This window comes from Equus przewalskii, chromosome 6 (assembly GCF_037783145.1).
Source record: "Equus przewalskii isolate Varuska chromosome 6, EquPr2, whole genome shotgun sequence".
Classification (NCBI taxonomy): Eukaryota; Metazoa; Chordata; class Mammalia; order Perissodactyla; family Equidae; genus Equus; species Equus przewalskii.
Window position 1 is genome coordinate 31,417,659 of NC_091836.1, and position 15,352 is coordinate 31,433,010.

Below are 15,352 nucleotides of genomic sequence, written 5' to 3' on the forward strand. Positions count from 1 at the left end.
CAGTATTCTCAGACTGTATTTAAAATTTTCGGTTGACTGAAATTATCTTCATGGTTCCATGGAACTGTAATCTTTGTGATTTTATTCTCTTTTACCCCATGCTCCTTCCTTTCTCTCTTTCACTCTTCCTGATCTACTATTTTCCCAGCTAAGTTCTGTGCCTAAGAAGAGAGACACACTTAACTGAGAATCCAATAAATCAATTTGGAAAATAGAGAAACGGAATGATAATGAAAGTTGAGTTATTTTCTCAAAATTATTTCAAATATTCAAGTATCATCTAAATCATAGAGCAAAATTATGAAAAGTGGACACTAACACGAAAGGGAAACAGTATTTGTTTCTACTCACTTTTGTTATTGGTATTATGTGTCGAGTATCAATGTAACATCTAGTTGGACACATTATTTTAAGGTAACAGTGATTGATCTTTCCATAAGTTTGCATGATTTTTTTGGGTTTATTTTCTATAATGATATAATTTTTTTGTTATCTACACTGCTATAGAGAAGTGCGTTGATGATATATGGTTCAAAATTTGCATAAACTATTTTATATATTTTGAAAAAAGCTTTTGGGAAAATGATTGTCGTGTTTCCTTTTTGTTCCTTGCAATGTTATGTCTATGGCAGAATCTGGAAGAATAGCAAACCTTTCTTCTCCCATTACTCAACTGATTCCTATAGACTCTCAAATGGATCTCTTACACCTATATTCTTTCAGCCATTTGAAGGTCAAGTCATTAATAGTAATGAAAAAGTCAGAAGCAGATAGGTGGTGTTTGAAATCCTTAGCTTAATCTTGGAATACTACTCAAGTTAGTTGAAAATCTATTGCACGTCTATAAAATTCAGTGGAAGCACTGTCCTTCGGTGTATTTTTTTTGGTGGTTAATCCTTCATTTTTAAGTTAAAATGATGAAATTATGAACCCTGAGCTAGGCTTGGAGCCCACCCAGTTCCTCCTTAAAGGAGGTCATTTTCTTCAGGCTCTCCCTCTGGATAAGTAACTTCTAGCAGCTTTTTTTTGCCTTGAAGACTTTTTTTTCCCGATGAGATTTCCATCTGAAAAGTTGGCTGTGACTTTTTACGCCCCTGCAGTTGCCTTTTCATTTTCAGTCAACACTAATTTATCCCACAAATCAATTTATCCTTATTATTTTAATAACAAAGATTGTGTCTTCATCTTCTCTGTTCTAGATAAGGAAATATTTGTTTCTTAGAATTATTGACATTTCTAGGTTGTTGGTAAGTAAACTTATTTACAAATGCACAATGGTCCCCCATCTAAGAGTAATTTTCAAATGTAATTGGAGCTGAATAACCTGACTTGCTGCTGAGTTTAGTAGAGGAGCTCTCTTTACTTTTTCTTAAATCCCTGGCCCCAGTTTTTACAACTATAAAAGAAGAGTATTGATCATCTACATATTCCTTTCCAGTCTAAATATTTCTTTTGTTTTCCATGAAGGAAGTCACCTTATCTATTTAACTCACCATTCTGTGAGCACAAACAGTGCTCGTTTATTTACCGTAAGTAAATCAGAATTGAGGGAACTCCTCCCTTAAACATGAGATTCCAGTTGCCCATGACTAAGCAATGGTAGTTTGCATATTCACATGTCAAATACAGACTTTTATCACAACCTGTACCTTCCTGAGGTGTGTCATCTTTTCTCTAGTTGTTAGTTTGGGATACACGTTGTTCTGGATAACTGATTGCTGCAATATTAATGCGGGGCATGAGGAAAGAATCCAAACACCGATGTGTCTAATAAATCAGATCTTTCAGGGTTTAGAGGTGGGAAGGGTCAAAAGAAGGGGAAAGCCCGGGATTAAAAAACAGCAATTTACAATAGCAAGATGATTTATTACTTTTCTTCTAATAATCTTCCAAATTGTTACATGTCAGTTTGTTTAATCTTCTTTCAAGTTATCAAAGGTCTCCAAAGGGTCTCATCTATTGAAATAAGGTGTTGGTACCAGTAGGAATTCTTTTCACCGTAAATAATTTAATACTCACTCCCCCTACCACTCATCCTGAACCCAGATAATAAACTTCCAAAATGATTACTACTGTACGAAAAAAGCATAGCCACATCTGGGTGGACAAATATTAATGTTAACAAGGTCTAATATAAAAATAGAATAGAGCACACTCTGTAGAAAAATAGAAATGCTTTAATATTCCCTTTCATTTCTCTCTCTCCACTTTCATCACTGACAATGCTGATAGGTATCTTAAGGCAGAATAATGTGGATTCTCACGCAGCTGCCTATCATCTATTCCATTGTTCTTTCCATTTATCTTGTTAATTGTTTCACAATCTGCATAACATCCTCCATTTTCCTTCTTGCCTACACACTGTTTGATGGCCCTGATAGGAGCTTGATTCCCCTCTAGTATTGTAAAAGTTAGACAATTTGGGGTCTTCAAAAGCATTATGCCGTTTTTTAACAACAAAAACCTGAGATGGTTAAAGACAAATAGATTGCTGTTTGCCATGGTTGTCACAGGGTTATGTAACTATGGAAAAAATGGCATTGCGAGCTTTCTATTCTGCTATGCTTGGGTCAAATATGCTTCTCTGAGAAGAACTACAGAAGTAGCATTGCTTTCCTTTGGAGAGGCTCTTAACTTCATGATGATAAAAAACACCTGGATCTGTGTTAGCATCTTCCAGATGATCCCTGGGCCCTCAGGAGCCCATCATGTCTAGGAGGAAAGGTTCTGGACCATGACAATCTGTGTACAATAATTTAATTGTAATCTTTTCAAATTAAGGCTTTCGTTTTTTTGGCGGGTATTTTTCCTCATTACCATTTCTGTGGATCATTAAAAAATTGCACATTTCAAGATTCCAGATTTAGTCAGAAAAATGTAGAATAATAGAAAAAGTATAGTGAGTTTTGGAATCAGGGAACCTGTGTTGTATTTCTTGTTTGGCCACTTGTGGCTTCAAGATCTTTAATAATACTCTTAAGGATCCTGAGTCTTATCTTCTTCATCTGTAAAATGAGGATAGTCATAATGCCAGATTCAAGGTCTTACAATAGGGCCTACCACAGTGATGTATATCTACTTGGTGTTCGGTAAACGTTTGTTGAGAATGTAACCACGGGCCCATTTAGAGCCACTTTGAACAGACCCCATCTCTTATCAACAAAGTGATTAAGGATTATCTTTCAGAAAAACTGCAAAGTCACAAAGCTAGAGCATGTGTAAAAGAAGAAATCATGACCTGAAATGGACTTAGACCTAAAGATCCTTCTCTCCACAGAACCCAAGGACCAGCACACAACTAGAACTTGAAAGTTGGAACCTTATCAGAAGGGAGGGGTCCCTCATTCAGGAAGATCTGGTGTTAAAATTCCTTCCCCACCTCATCAAAAATGTTTAGAACCCCATCATAAATGTTTAGAACCCCATCATAAATGTCTAGAACCCCATCATAAATGTTTAGAACCCTGTCATAAATGTATAAACCTTACCATAGATGCTTAAAGCCCACCAATCAAAGCCCGACCCACCATTATTTTCACATGCCAATCTGTTCTTTACCTCTTAAATTTTGCCCCACATCCTGAATTGGGGAAACAGCTCTGAGGGCACATGCCCCCTGTCTCTTTGCAGATCAGTCTCACAGAATAAAAGCTAATTTCTCCCCCAAAAGGCTGATGCCATAATTAATTGGCTTGTTTATGCACATTGGGCAAGAGAACCCAAGTTTTATATGGTAACGAGAACACAGGGTTGAGGAAGCATGAACAGAAAATACCTAAGATGTGGCAGAGAGTAGGGGTTAGCAATAATTAGAGATTTTTGCTGCTATCAGTAAAATGTGTAAAAGTTAAATTGTAATTAAAGAACATTAAAAACTTTCATTTACATACTTATAGGAAAGCTATTACACAACATCTGCCATCGCTAAAACTTCTGCAGAGCAGTAATCTCATATTAATCATAAAATATACAAGAAAACAAACTTAGCAAGACATACAGTTTAACATATAAATGTGGATAATTGCATAATAGGGTATACTTACATCATACTGGTTGTGGAACAGTTGACATTTTCTTCATTCAAATATGTCGAGAATCTTGACATTGGGTATTTTTTTCCTACTGCATTCCATCTATTCTTTAAATTCTTTTGTTGCTTCAATTTTGAATGCCCCATAAATCTCTGTCAGTCTTGGTTTGAGACTCTTCCCATGTGGTAGTTAACCCCTTTGTCAAAAACACACCAAAGGTTACTCAATTTTTGCTTAAGTACTCTCTCCTTCTTCCTTTGAATGCAAAATTGTCTTTTTATAACCTATGATAACATTTTTCAGTTCTTTTTCTTATGCCCACGGAAAAAGTCTAAATCTTGACTTAAACTAAGAACAAGTTCAAGTATTACATTATTATTTAATCTTTTTACACACTAGTGTGTCTCAATCTCAGAATATTCCTCTGAGTTTTAAGTCATATGTATTCTGGATCACATATTTGCCAAGGGGGGCAGAATGGTTAGGTTTGGTGATGAATCAGGAAGTCAAACGCAGGTGAATTAAGAGCAGGTCCTTTGCCTTCCAATCTCGATCTTGGCAAAAATGACTGAAAGCTTCCCAAAACTCAGATTTTTTTTTTTCAGTTGTAGGAATGTACTTTCCTGTCTATTCAATGAATTTCTATTTCTTCTGTAGATCCACCTAGAAACCTCGAATGTCAGATTAGAAGGGAATTTAAAGGGCCTATGAGTCAGGCTGGTTCTAAAATATTCTGCAATGTCTCCACCAAATTGCTGTCCAGTAACGTTAAGCAAACAATTTTTTGAGGTATCTCATTCTTCTTTAATGGCCCTGATTATTAGAAAAATTTATATTTGCATTCACTGAAATATCTCTCTACACTTGCATCTTATTGGTAAGTCACTCCTGTTCATTTGTCAGGCATATTATGACTTGATTTGAGATATATCCAACTTATCCACTTTCTACAGAAAATAATGTTATCTTATCTGTATTAAAGTGATTACCATTGGACGAGCTGTGACATTTAATGATTTTTTTGTTCACCTTTAGAGATTTGGTTTGGAATGGCTCTTGGGACCATGGCATGAAAAAAGGTTAATTATTATTATTGCAATCACAGAATGTCAGAATTGAAATAACTAGTCACAGTTACAAAGTTAAGGTCTCCTTGGAAACTCTTTTGGGTGTTTATCTTATTTAGTTAAAGAAAAACTTAGAGAACTTTAAAGCCTCGGGGAACTAGAAAGTTGGAAAAAGTAAAAAATATTTTTTCTGAAATGTTCACAATGTATTGAAATAAGCTTTAGACTGCTTTTTCAGAGATTACGTACATAGAAATATGTCTATGTACTTTTTTTTTTGAGGAAGATTAGCCCTGAGCTAACTGCTGACAATCCTTCTCTTTTTGCTGAGGAAGACTGGCCCTGAGTTAACATCCATGTCCATCTTCCTCTACTTTATATGTGAGATGCCTACTACAGCATGGCTTGCCAAGTGGTGCCATGTCTGCACCCAGGACAGAACCGATGAACCCTGGGCCCCAAAGCAGAATGTGTGCACTTAACAGCTGTGCCACTGGGCTGGCCCCTATGTACATATTTAAAAATCCATTTTATTGAGATACGATTTACACACAATAGACAATTTTAAGTGTATAATTTGTTGAATTTTGACAAGTATATACAGTCATGCAGCCACCAACATCATTACAACAATGGTTCAGAATACGTATGTTATCTTAAAAAGTTTCCTTGTGCCCTTTTGCAGTAAATGCTCTCTCTTCCCACCTCAGCCCCTGACAACCACTGATGTGGTTTTTTTCAGTGCAATTTTGAATTTTCTGGAATTTTATATAAATGCAATCTTATAGCATGTAGTCTTTTGTGTTTGTTTTCTTTCACTTAATCTGACACTTTGAGATTAATCCAAGTGTTTCAGGTATCAGTAGTTTCTTCCTGCGTATCACTGAGGATTATCTATCATACGGATTGCATAGATATATCACAGTATGTTTATCTGTTCACCAGATGTTGGACACCAGAATTGTTTTCACTTTGGGGCTATTATGAATAAAGCTGTGAACACTTGAGTTCATGTTTTTATGTTAATATTTATTTTCGTTTCTCTTGGATACATTCCTAGGAGTGAAATGACTATGTATTATTATATGTTTGTATAAGAAAGTGTCAAGGTTTCTCCAAAGTCATTGTATCATTTTCATCCATTTGTACTAGCAATGTATGAGAGTCCCATAGTTCCTCTTCCTTGCTAATACTTGGCAAGGTGATGGCAGTCTTTTAAAATTTGAGCCATTCTACTGCATGGATAGTGGAATTGTCTAATTTATTTTCTTTAAATTTTTTTAGCTGTATTGGGGTATAAGTGACAAATAAAATGTATATAGTTGAAGTGCACAGTGTAGTGAATTGACACATACATTTTGTGAAAAGGTTATTAGACTAAGGTTAGTTAACACATCCTTCCCTTCGCATAGTTATTTTGTGTGTGTGTGAGAATGTTTAAGTTCTAGTTTTTTAGCAAATTTCAAGCACACAGTACAATATTATTTACTATAGTCACCAGGCTATACATTAGATACCTAGAGCTTATTCATCTCATAACTGAAGGTTTGTATCCTTTGACAAACACCTCCCCATCTTCTCCATTCCCCAGTCCATGATGAACGCCATTCTACCCTCTATTTCCATAAGTTTGACTTTTTTTTGGATTTCACATATAAGTGAGATCACACAGTATTTTTCTTTTTCTTTCAGGCTAATTTCACTTAGCTAATGTCTTCTAGATTCATCCATGTTCTTTAAATGGTAGGATTTCCTTATTTTTTAAGGCAGAATAATATTCCTTGGTATATATACTACATCTTCTTTATTCATTCATCCATCAATGGACACAGGTTGTTTCCATATCTTGGCTACTATGAATAACAATGCAATGAACATGGGAGTGCAGATATCTCTTTGAGAACCTGATTTTGTTTCTTTTGGATATATACCCAGAAGTGAAACTGATGGATCTCATGCTAGTTCTATTTTTATGTTTTTGAGGAGTCTCCATAGTGTTTTTCATAGTGCCTGAACCAGTTTACATTCTGATTAATAATGGTGAAATTTTCTCTTTTTTTTATATCCTCGCCTGCACTTGTTATCTGTTGTCTTTTTGATAATAGCCATCCTAACAGGTGTGAGGTGATATCTCACTGTGGTTTTGATTTGCATTTCCTTGATGATTAGTGATGTTAAACATCTTTCATGTACTTATTGGCCATTTGTAGTCTTCTTTGTAGAAATGTCTATTCAAGTACTTTGTCCATTTTTCAGTCTGGTTATACTTCCTTTTTTTGTTTTTGCTATTGAGTTGTATAAGTTCCTTATATATTTTGGATATAACCCCTTATCAAATATATGATTTGCAAATATTTTCTCTCATTCCGTAGGTTGCCTTTTTGTTTTGTTGTTTCCTTTGCTGTGCAGACACTTTTTAGTTTGATGTAGTCTCATTTGTTTAATTTTGCTTTTATTGCCTGTGCTTTTGGTGTCATATTCAAAAAATTAGTGCCAAAACCATAGTCAAGGAGCTTTTCCCCTGTTTTCTTCTAGGAATTTTATGGTTTCTAGTTCTACTTTTCACTCTTTAATCCATTTTCAGTTAATTTTTGTGAGTGGTGTAACATTGGAGTCCAGTTTCATTCTTTTGCATGTGGATATCCGGTTTTCCAATTATCATTCATTGAAGAGACAATCCTTTCCATATTGTGTGTTCTTGGCATCCTTGTAAAGGATTAGTTGACTTCATTTGTGTAGGTTTATACCTGGGCTTGAATTCTGTTTCACTGGTCTATGTCTGTCCTTATGCTGGTACTATACTACTTTGATTACTATAGCTTTGTAAGATAGCTTGAAATCAGGAAATGTGATGCCTTCAGCTTTGTTCTTCTTTCTCAGGATTGCTTTGGCTATTTGGGGTTTTTCATGGTTCCATATGAATGTTAGGATTGTTTTTCTATTTTTGTGAAAAATGCCGATTGAATTTTGATAAGGATTGCATCAAATCTGTAGATTGCTTTGGTTAGTATGAACATGTTAACAATACAAATTTTTCTAAGTCATGAACATGGGGTATCTATTATTTGTGTGTTCCTCAATTTTTTAAACCAATATCTTATAGTTTTCAGTGTATGAGTCTTTCACCTCCTTGGTTAAATTTATTCCTAAGTATTTTATTCTTTTTGGCTTTATTGTAAATGAGATTGTTTTGTTTTTTAAATTTCTCTTTCCAATAGTTTGTTGGTAGTGTTTAGAAATACAACTGATTTTTGTATATTGATTTTTTATTATGCAACTTTACTGAGTTAGTTTATTACTTCTCACAGTTTTTTGGTGGAGTCTGTAGGAGTTTTTATATGTAAGATCATGTCATCTGCAAACAAAGACAATTTTACTTCTTCCTTTCTGATTTTGATGCCTTTTATTTCTTCTTCTTGTCTAATTGCTCTGGCTAAGACTTCCAGTATTACATTGAATAGAAATGGCAGAATTGGACACCCTTGTCTTATTCCTGATTGTAGAGGAAAAGTCCTCAGTGTTTCGCCATTGAGCATGACGTTAGCTGTGAGCTTGTCATATATAGCCTGTATTATGCTGAGTTACATTCCTTCTATACTTAATTTATTGAGAGTTTTTATCATGAAAGGATATTGAATGCTTTTAATTGCTTTTTCTGCATCCACTGAGATGATCATATGATTTCTATTCTTCATCAGTTAATGTGGTATATCGCATTTATTGATTTGTGTGTGTTGAGCCATCCTTACATCCCGGGATAAATCCAATTTGTTCATGATGTATGATTCTTTTAATGTGCTGTTGAATTCTATTTGCTAGTATTTTGTTGAGGATTTTTGCATCATTAAGGATATTGGCCCATAATTTTCTTTTCTTGTAGTGTCTAGCATTGGTACCAGGGTAATGCTGGCCTTGTAAAATGATTTGGGAGGATTCTCTCCTCTTCAATTTTTTGGAAGAGTTTGAGAAGTATCAGTATTAATAATTCTTTATATGTTTGGTAGAATTCACCAGTAAAGCCATCAGGTCTTGGGCTTTGCTTTGTTGAGAGGTTTTTGATTACTAATTCAATATCCTCAGTTGTGTTTGGTCTGTTCAGATTTTCTATTTCTTCATGATTAAGTCTTGGCAGGTTGTATGTTTCTAGAAATTTATCCATCTTTTTTAGGTTGTTTTTTGTTTTTAGGTTAGTTTTGTTTTTTGGTGTATAATTGTTCACAGTAGTGTGTTATGATCCTTTGTATTTCTGTAGTATCTGTTGCAATGTCTCCTCTTTAATTTCTGATTTTATTTATTTGAATTTTCTCTATTTTTTTCCTAGTTAGTCTAGATAAAGTTTGTCAATTTTATCTTTTCAAAAAACCAACTCTAGCTTTGTTGATATTTTCTATTGTTTTTCTAGTCTCTATATCATATTTTTATTCTCTGAGTTTTGTTGTCTACTTCCTTTGGCTTCCTTTGGCCTTATTTTGCTCCTCTTTTTCTAGCTCCTTGAGGTGTATAGTCAGGTTATTTATTTAAGATCCTTCTTTTTTCGAAGTGGAGGTATTTATCACTTTCACTTCCCTCATAGAATTGCTTTTGCTGCCTCTTGCAAATTTTGGTATGCTGTGTTTCCAATTTCATTTGTTATGAAGATATTTTTTTATTTTCTTTTTGATTTCATCTTTCCTCCATTGTTGTTCAAGAATGTGTTGTTTAATTTCCACATATTTGAGAATTTTCAAGTTTTTCTCTTGTTACTGATTTCCAGTTTCATCACTTTGTGGTTGGCCTAATATATGCTCTACCCTGGAGACTGTTCTATGTGTGCAAGTCCCATATTCTCTTACTGATTTTCTGTCTAAATGATCTATCCGTTGTTGAAAGTGTGGTATTGAAACCCCCTACTATTATTGTATTGTTGTCTACTTCTCCCTTCAGATCTGTTGGTATTTTCTTAATATATTTAGGTGCTCTGATATTGGACGTGCATATGTTTACAATTGTTATATCCTCTTGATGAATTGGCCCCTTTATCATAATATGATGATCTTCTTTGTCACTTCTTATAGTTTAAAGTTTATTTTGCCTGATATAAGTGTAACTACCCCTGCTCTCTTTTGTTTTGCATTTGCATGGAATATCTTTTTCCCATCCCTTCACTTTGAGTTATGTGTGTCATTAAACCTGAACTGACTCTGTTACAGTCAGCATACGGTTGAGTAAGTTTTTATTTTTCTATTTATTCAGCCACTCTATACCTTTTGATTGGAGACTTTAATCCATGTACATTTAAGGCAACTATTGACCGGTAAGGATTTACTAATGCTATCTTATTAATTGTTTTGGCTGTTTTATAGTTCCCTTGTTCCTTTCTTCCTTTTTTGTTGTCTTTGTGAATCAATGATTTTGCATAGTAATGTTTTGATTCCCTTCTCTTTACTGTTTGGACATCTACTGTAGGTTATTGCTTTGTGGTTGCCACAAGGCTTGCATAAAACATCTTTCAGTTAGAACAACCTATTTTAAGCTGATAACAGTTCAACTTTGCTCACATACAAAAACTCTATTCTTTTACTCTCCCTGTCACATTTTATGTCTCTGATGTCATAGTGTATATTCATTTTTATTGTGTATCTATTAAAAAGTTATTGTAGCTATTATTAGTTGTAATATTTTTAACCTTTATACTCAAGTTAAGTGATTAACAAACCACCATATTTTAGTATTAAAATTTTCTGATTTGACTATATTCTTAACTTTACTAATACATTTTCTACTCTCATATGCTTTCGTGTAACTAATTAGCATCCTTTCATTTCAGCTTGAAGAGCTCCTTTCAATATTTCTTACAAGGCAGATCTAGTGCTGAGAACTCCCCCAGCCTTTATTTGTCTGGGAAAGTCTTTATCTCTTCTTCATTTCTGAAGGACTGTGTTGCTGATTAAAGTGATCTTGGTTGGCAGTTTTTTCATTCAGTACTTTGAATATATCCTCCCACTTTTTATTGGCCTGTAAGGTTTCTACTGGGAAACCTCCTGGTAGCCTTCTGGTATTCCTTGGACATGAGAACTTTTTTTCCTTGCTGCTTTTAAAATTCTCTCTTTGTCTTTGGTTTTAGAAAGTTTTATTATAATGTGTCTTGGAGAAAATATTTTGGGGTTGAATCTTTTTGGGGAACTATGAGCGTCATGAAGTTGGATGTCCAAATCTTTTCTCTGATTTGGGCAGTTCTCAGCCATATGTCTTGAAATAAGGTCTCTTCACCTTTCTCCTACTCTCCTCTTCTGGGATTCTAATAATGTGTAGGTTATTTCTTTTAAGGGTATCCTATAATTCACATAGGACTTCTTCACTCTTTTTCATCGTTTTTTATTTGTTCTCTTCTGACTGGATAATTTCAAATGACTTGTCTTTGACTTCACACATTCTTTCTTTTGCTTGATCAATTCTTCTGTTGATGCTCTCCATTGCATTTTCCATTTCATTCATTGTGTTCTTCAGCTCCAGAATTTCTGTTTAGTTCTTTTTTATAATTTCTATTTCTCCGTTAAACTTCTCATTTTGTTTGTGGTGTTTTCCTGTTTTCCTTGAATTGTCTTTTTGTGTTTTCTTGTAGCTCACTGAGATTCCTTAAAACAACTATTTTGAATTTTTTATCTGGCAAATCACAGATCTCCCTTCTTTGTGGACAGTTACTGGAAAATTATTGTGTTCATTTGGTGGTATCAGGTTTTCCTGATTTTTCATGTTCTTTGAAGTCTTGCACTGCAGTTTCAGTATTTGAGGAAGTAGTCAACTCCTCTAGTCTTTACTAATAGCATCAAGAGAGAAATTCCAACTGCCAGCTCTGCTAAGGATTCTGAGGCTTTCTCAGACCTTTTCTATGGACATGTCTACTTCACACTTCTTGTTACCTATTGTTGGGGGTGGGGGTGATAGATTCTTAAGATTGTATGCTTTTTCTCGATCCTGAAAAGTCAGGTTTGGTGCTGGCAGTCTCCTGTTTGCTTTCCCTAAGGAGGTGCTGAATGTTCAAGATTGTGTTTTTTCCAAGTCCCAGCGAGTAGCTTTCTGAGTACGCTTACAAGCCATTTGTAAAGGCTCACACTCACTGCCCTTGGGAGTACACTTAGGGAGCCAGCCATGAGATGTGGGGGTGTATGGGTACACAGATCATTGACGGTGCTGATGGTCCAGTTGGGGAGATCCATAGGTGAAGCATCCCCAGCAGTTCCTGGCCAGGCTTCCTGATGGAGTCCACAAATCAGTTAGTAGAATCCACGTCCCTCCAAGAGCCCTGGCTGCTGTTCTCTCATCCTCTCTGTGCTCCTATCCTGCAGCATACCTCAGTGTTCTGGATGGGGCAAGAAAGAAGTGGGCCTCTTTGGCAGCATCCTGCATAGGTGAAGAAAAGCTTACTTACATAGTCTCAGTTTCTTCCATGGGAGAAATTGCCAGCCGAGAAGGTTCTTCATAACACTAAAGTGTCCTGCCTTAGGGGAAGGGTTATGGGATAAAGTGAAACTGTTCCTCTTATCGTCTTCAATGCATCTGACCTTGGATTTTTCTCTCCAACACTGTGCTGGAACTTCTCTACTGGACTCCCAGACTTCTACAAAGGCACTCTCATCCATGGACCATTATGAAAATTGGTGTTCTTTGGGGGAATATGGTGGAAAACTCCCATGTGCTATTTTATTGGCATATTGCCTGGAATCTCATAATTTTGTTTTAGTTTGCAGTTCTTTAATCATTAATAGTGCTGAGGATCTTTTCATGTATTTATTTTCTTTTTGTACATTATCATTTTTAAACTGTCTGTTCAAATCTTTTGGCCAATTCAAAAAAAATCAGATTGTTTTTATTCTTATTAAGCAGTAAAAGTTTAAAAATATATTTCAGATACAGGTAATTTATCAGATATATATTTTGAAAACATTTTCTCCCAATATGTGGCTTGTCTTATCATTTTCTGGCATTCTTTTATGTGATTCAATCAAAATGTATTATTATTTCATTATATTGATAACATAATCATGATATCTCAATCTGAAGATTAAATAAATCACAAATTCTTTTTAAATATATGACTAAGGGGTGGCTGATTAACATGACTGAAGTACAGGGCCTAGCAAAAATCATAGAAGTCTTCATAATTGCTTGGGCTGGAGCCACTAGAGATATTCTTCAAAAAACTGTTAAATAAGTAATCATTTTTGCTAGCTCCAGAATCAAAACAGGAGGCAAAAAGATTTTTGGGTTGCTTGGTTTTTGGAGAAATCATGCTTTATCCAAGAATATTTTTAGTTTATATTAACAAAATTAGCAGGAAAAAAGCTGAATTTAAGTGGGGCTGTAAATAGTAGCCATTTATATAGTAGCTTAATTTAAAGAGCTGTTTGCTGCCTTTGGCACTGTACAACTCTGGCGATTTGGAGTTACTCCCCACTTTACCATTGAGAAAACTAAAATTTAGAAGGCTAAGTGTAACCTGATAGAAAAGTGATAGAGCCAGGCTTAAAATTCAGATTTTGTGACTTCAGTTCAGTACTTTTCATTAATCTGTGATATTCCATGTGTGAGACAGTCAAATAATAGAGTTCAGCACATGTTATTTTCTCCATGACTGAATTTCCTCCTCTGGACCTTGACTACAATACTTTTCACCTGATGTGGCATGAAGTCTTGTCCTATGTTCCCACATATCTTTGATTTTTGGTCTTCAAGCATGCCTTTCTCCACATTGAGTCCAAATTTTTGAAAATAGCCATTTTTAGCAAACAAAGTTTCAATTTCTTCTGTGCAATGTTTTCAAGTTTTCCTTTGCAATAAGGACATACTTTTGCAGACTGCTTCTCTCAAAACTTCCTTTACCTTTTCATTCCTGAAACTATAAATGAAGGGGTTCAGAAGAGGGGTCACCATTGTGGTGAGGACAGCTGTGACTTTGTCAAAATCCAGGGAATGACTCTGACTGGGCCTCACATACATGAAGATGTTGCTCCCATAGGCAATGGAGACAACAGTGATGTGAGAAGCACAGGTGGAAAAGGCCTTCTGACGTCCTTGGGCTGAAGGGATGCTCAAGATGGTAGAAATGATGTAAGTGTAGGACACAGTGGTGAGCACCAGTGAGCTCAGGAGGACGAGGGAAGATAAGAGAAAGTTTATCATCTCAATAAAATAAGTGTCTATGCAGGCTACATGAAGCAGAGGGGCAATGTCACAGAAGAAGTGACTAATTTCCTTATAACAGAAAGGCAATCTGGATACTATAATAGTCGGGCAGAGAACTGACAGGAAGGCCCCCATCCAGCAGCCCAGAACCAGCAGGAGACAGACCCTGCTGTTCATGATGATGGTGTAGTGGAGGGGGTTACAGATGGCCACGTAGCGGTCAAAGGACATCACTGCCAAGAGGATAAACTCTACTGTCCCCAGGAAAAAAAAGAAGTATGTTTGGGTGATGCAGCCAGCAAAAGATATGATCTTTCTGTCCTCTAGGAGACAGGCTAACAGTTTTGGGGTAACTGAGGTAGTGTATAAAATGTCCAAAAATGACAAATTGCTGAGGAAGAAGTACATGGGGGTTTGGAGGCGATTATCAGCCCATATTAGGGAAATGATGACAATATTTCCTGTTAGAGTAAGCATGTAAGTAAACAAGAGGACCACAAAGAGGGAAATCTGAAGCTTCTGGAGAACAGGGAAGGCAGTCAGGGTAAATTCAGTCACTGTGGTCTGATTTTGCATATCTGTTGCATGCAGTGTTTGGTGGGCAGCACGTGTCTGAAAAAATAGAGACGAAAATCAGCCTATACGTTTTTGACTGTCAATATCAGTGATAAGAAGAAGTAGAAAAGCTTTGAATGAAGAGTCAAGAGTGATTTGTTTTCATCCTGTCTCTGACCCTAATAAATGTAGGACCTTGCATAAATTACATGACTTCATCTAATCTCAGTATTCTCAGACTGTATTTAAAATTTTCGGTTGACTGAAATTATCTTCATGGCTCCATGGAACTGTAATCTTTGTGATTTTATTCTCTTTTACCCCATGCTCCTTTCTTTCTCTCTTTCACTCTTCCTGATGTATTATTTTCTCAGCTAAGTTTTGTGCCTAAGAAGAGAGACACACTTAACTGAGAATCCAATCAATCAGTTTGGAAAATGGAGAAACGGAATGGTAGTGAAAGTTGAGTTATTTTCTCAAAATTATTTCAATATTCGAGTATCGTCTAAATGACGGAGCAAAAACTATGAAAACTGG

At 35.5% G+C, this 15,352-nt stretch overlaps 2 protein-coding genes across 3 annotated transcripts in view; both read right to left on the reverse strand.

Moving 5' to 3' along the window:
* OR6M1 (olfactory receptor family 6 subfamily M member 1) overlaps positions 1-15,352 on the reverse strand; it is an 86,768-nt gene that overhangs the window by 45,248 nt on the left and 26,168 nt on the right. For both annotated transcript variants that reach the window (XM_070623333.1, XM_070623332.1), the window contains exon 2: positions 4,044-4,227. The gene's annotated coding sequence lies outside the window, so the exon portion shown is untranslated. The remainder of the gene's footprint in view (positions 1-4,043; positions 4,228-15,352) is intronic.
* LOC103549995 (olfactory receptor 6M1-like) lies at positions 13,895-14,836 on the reverse strand. Its single transcript, XM_070626654.1, has one exon. It carries the CDS (start codon positions 14,834-14,836, stop codon positions 13,895-13,897), a length of 942 nt encoding a protein of 313 aa, XP_070482755.1.

Excerpts from the sequence above, each read along its gene's own strand:
- LOC103549995 (XM_070626654.1), bottom strand. The coding sequence starts at position 14,836 with ATGCAAAATCAGACCACAGTGACTGAATTTACCCTGACTGCCTTCCCT.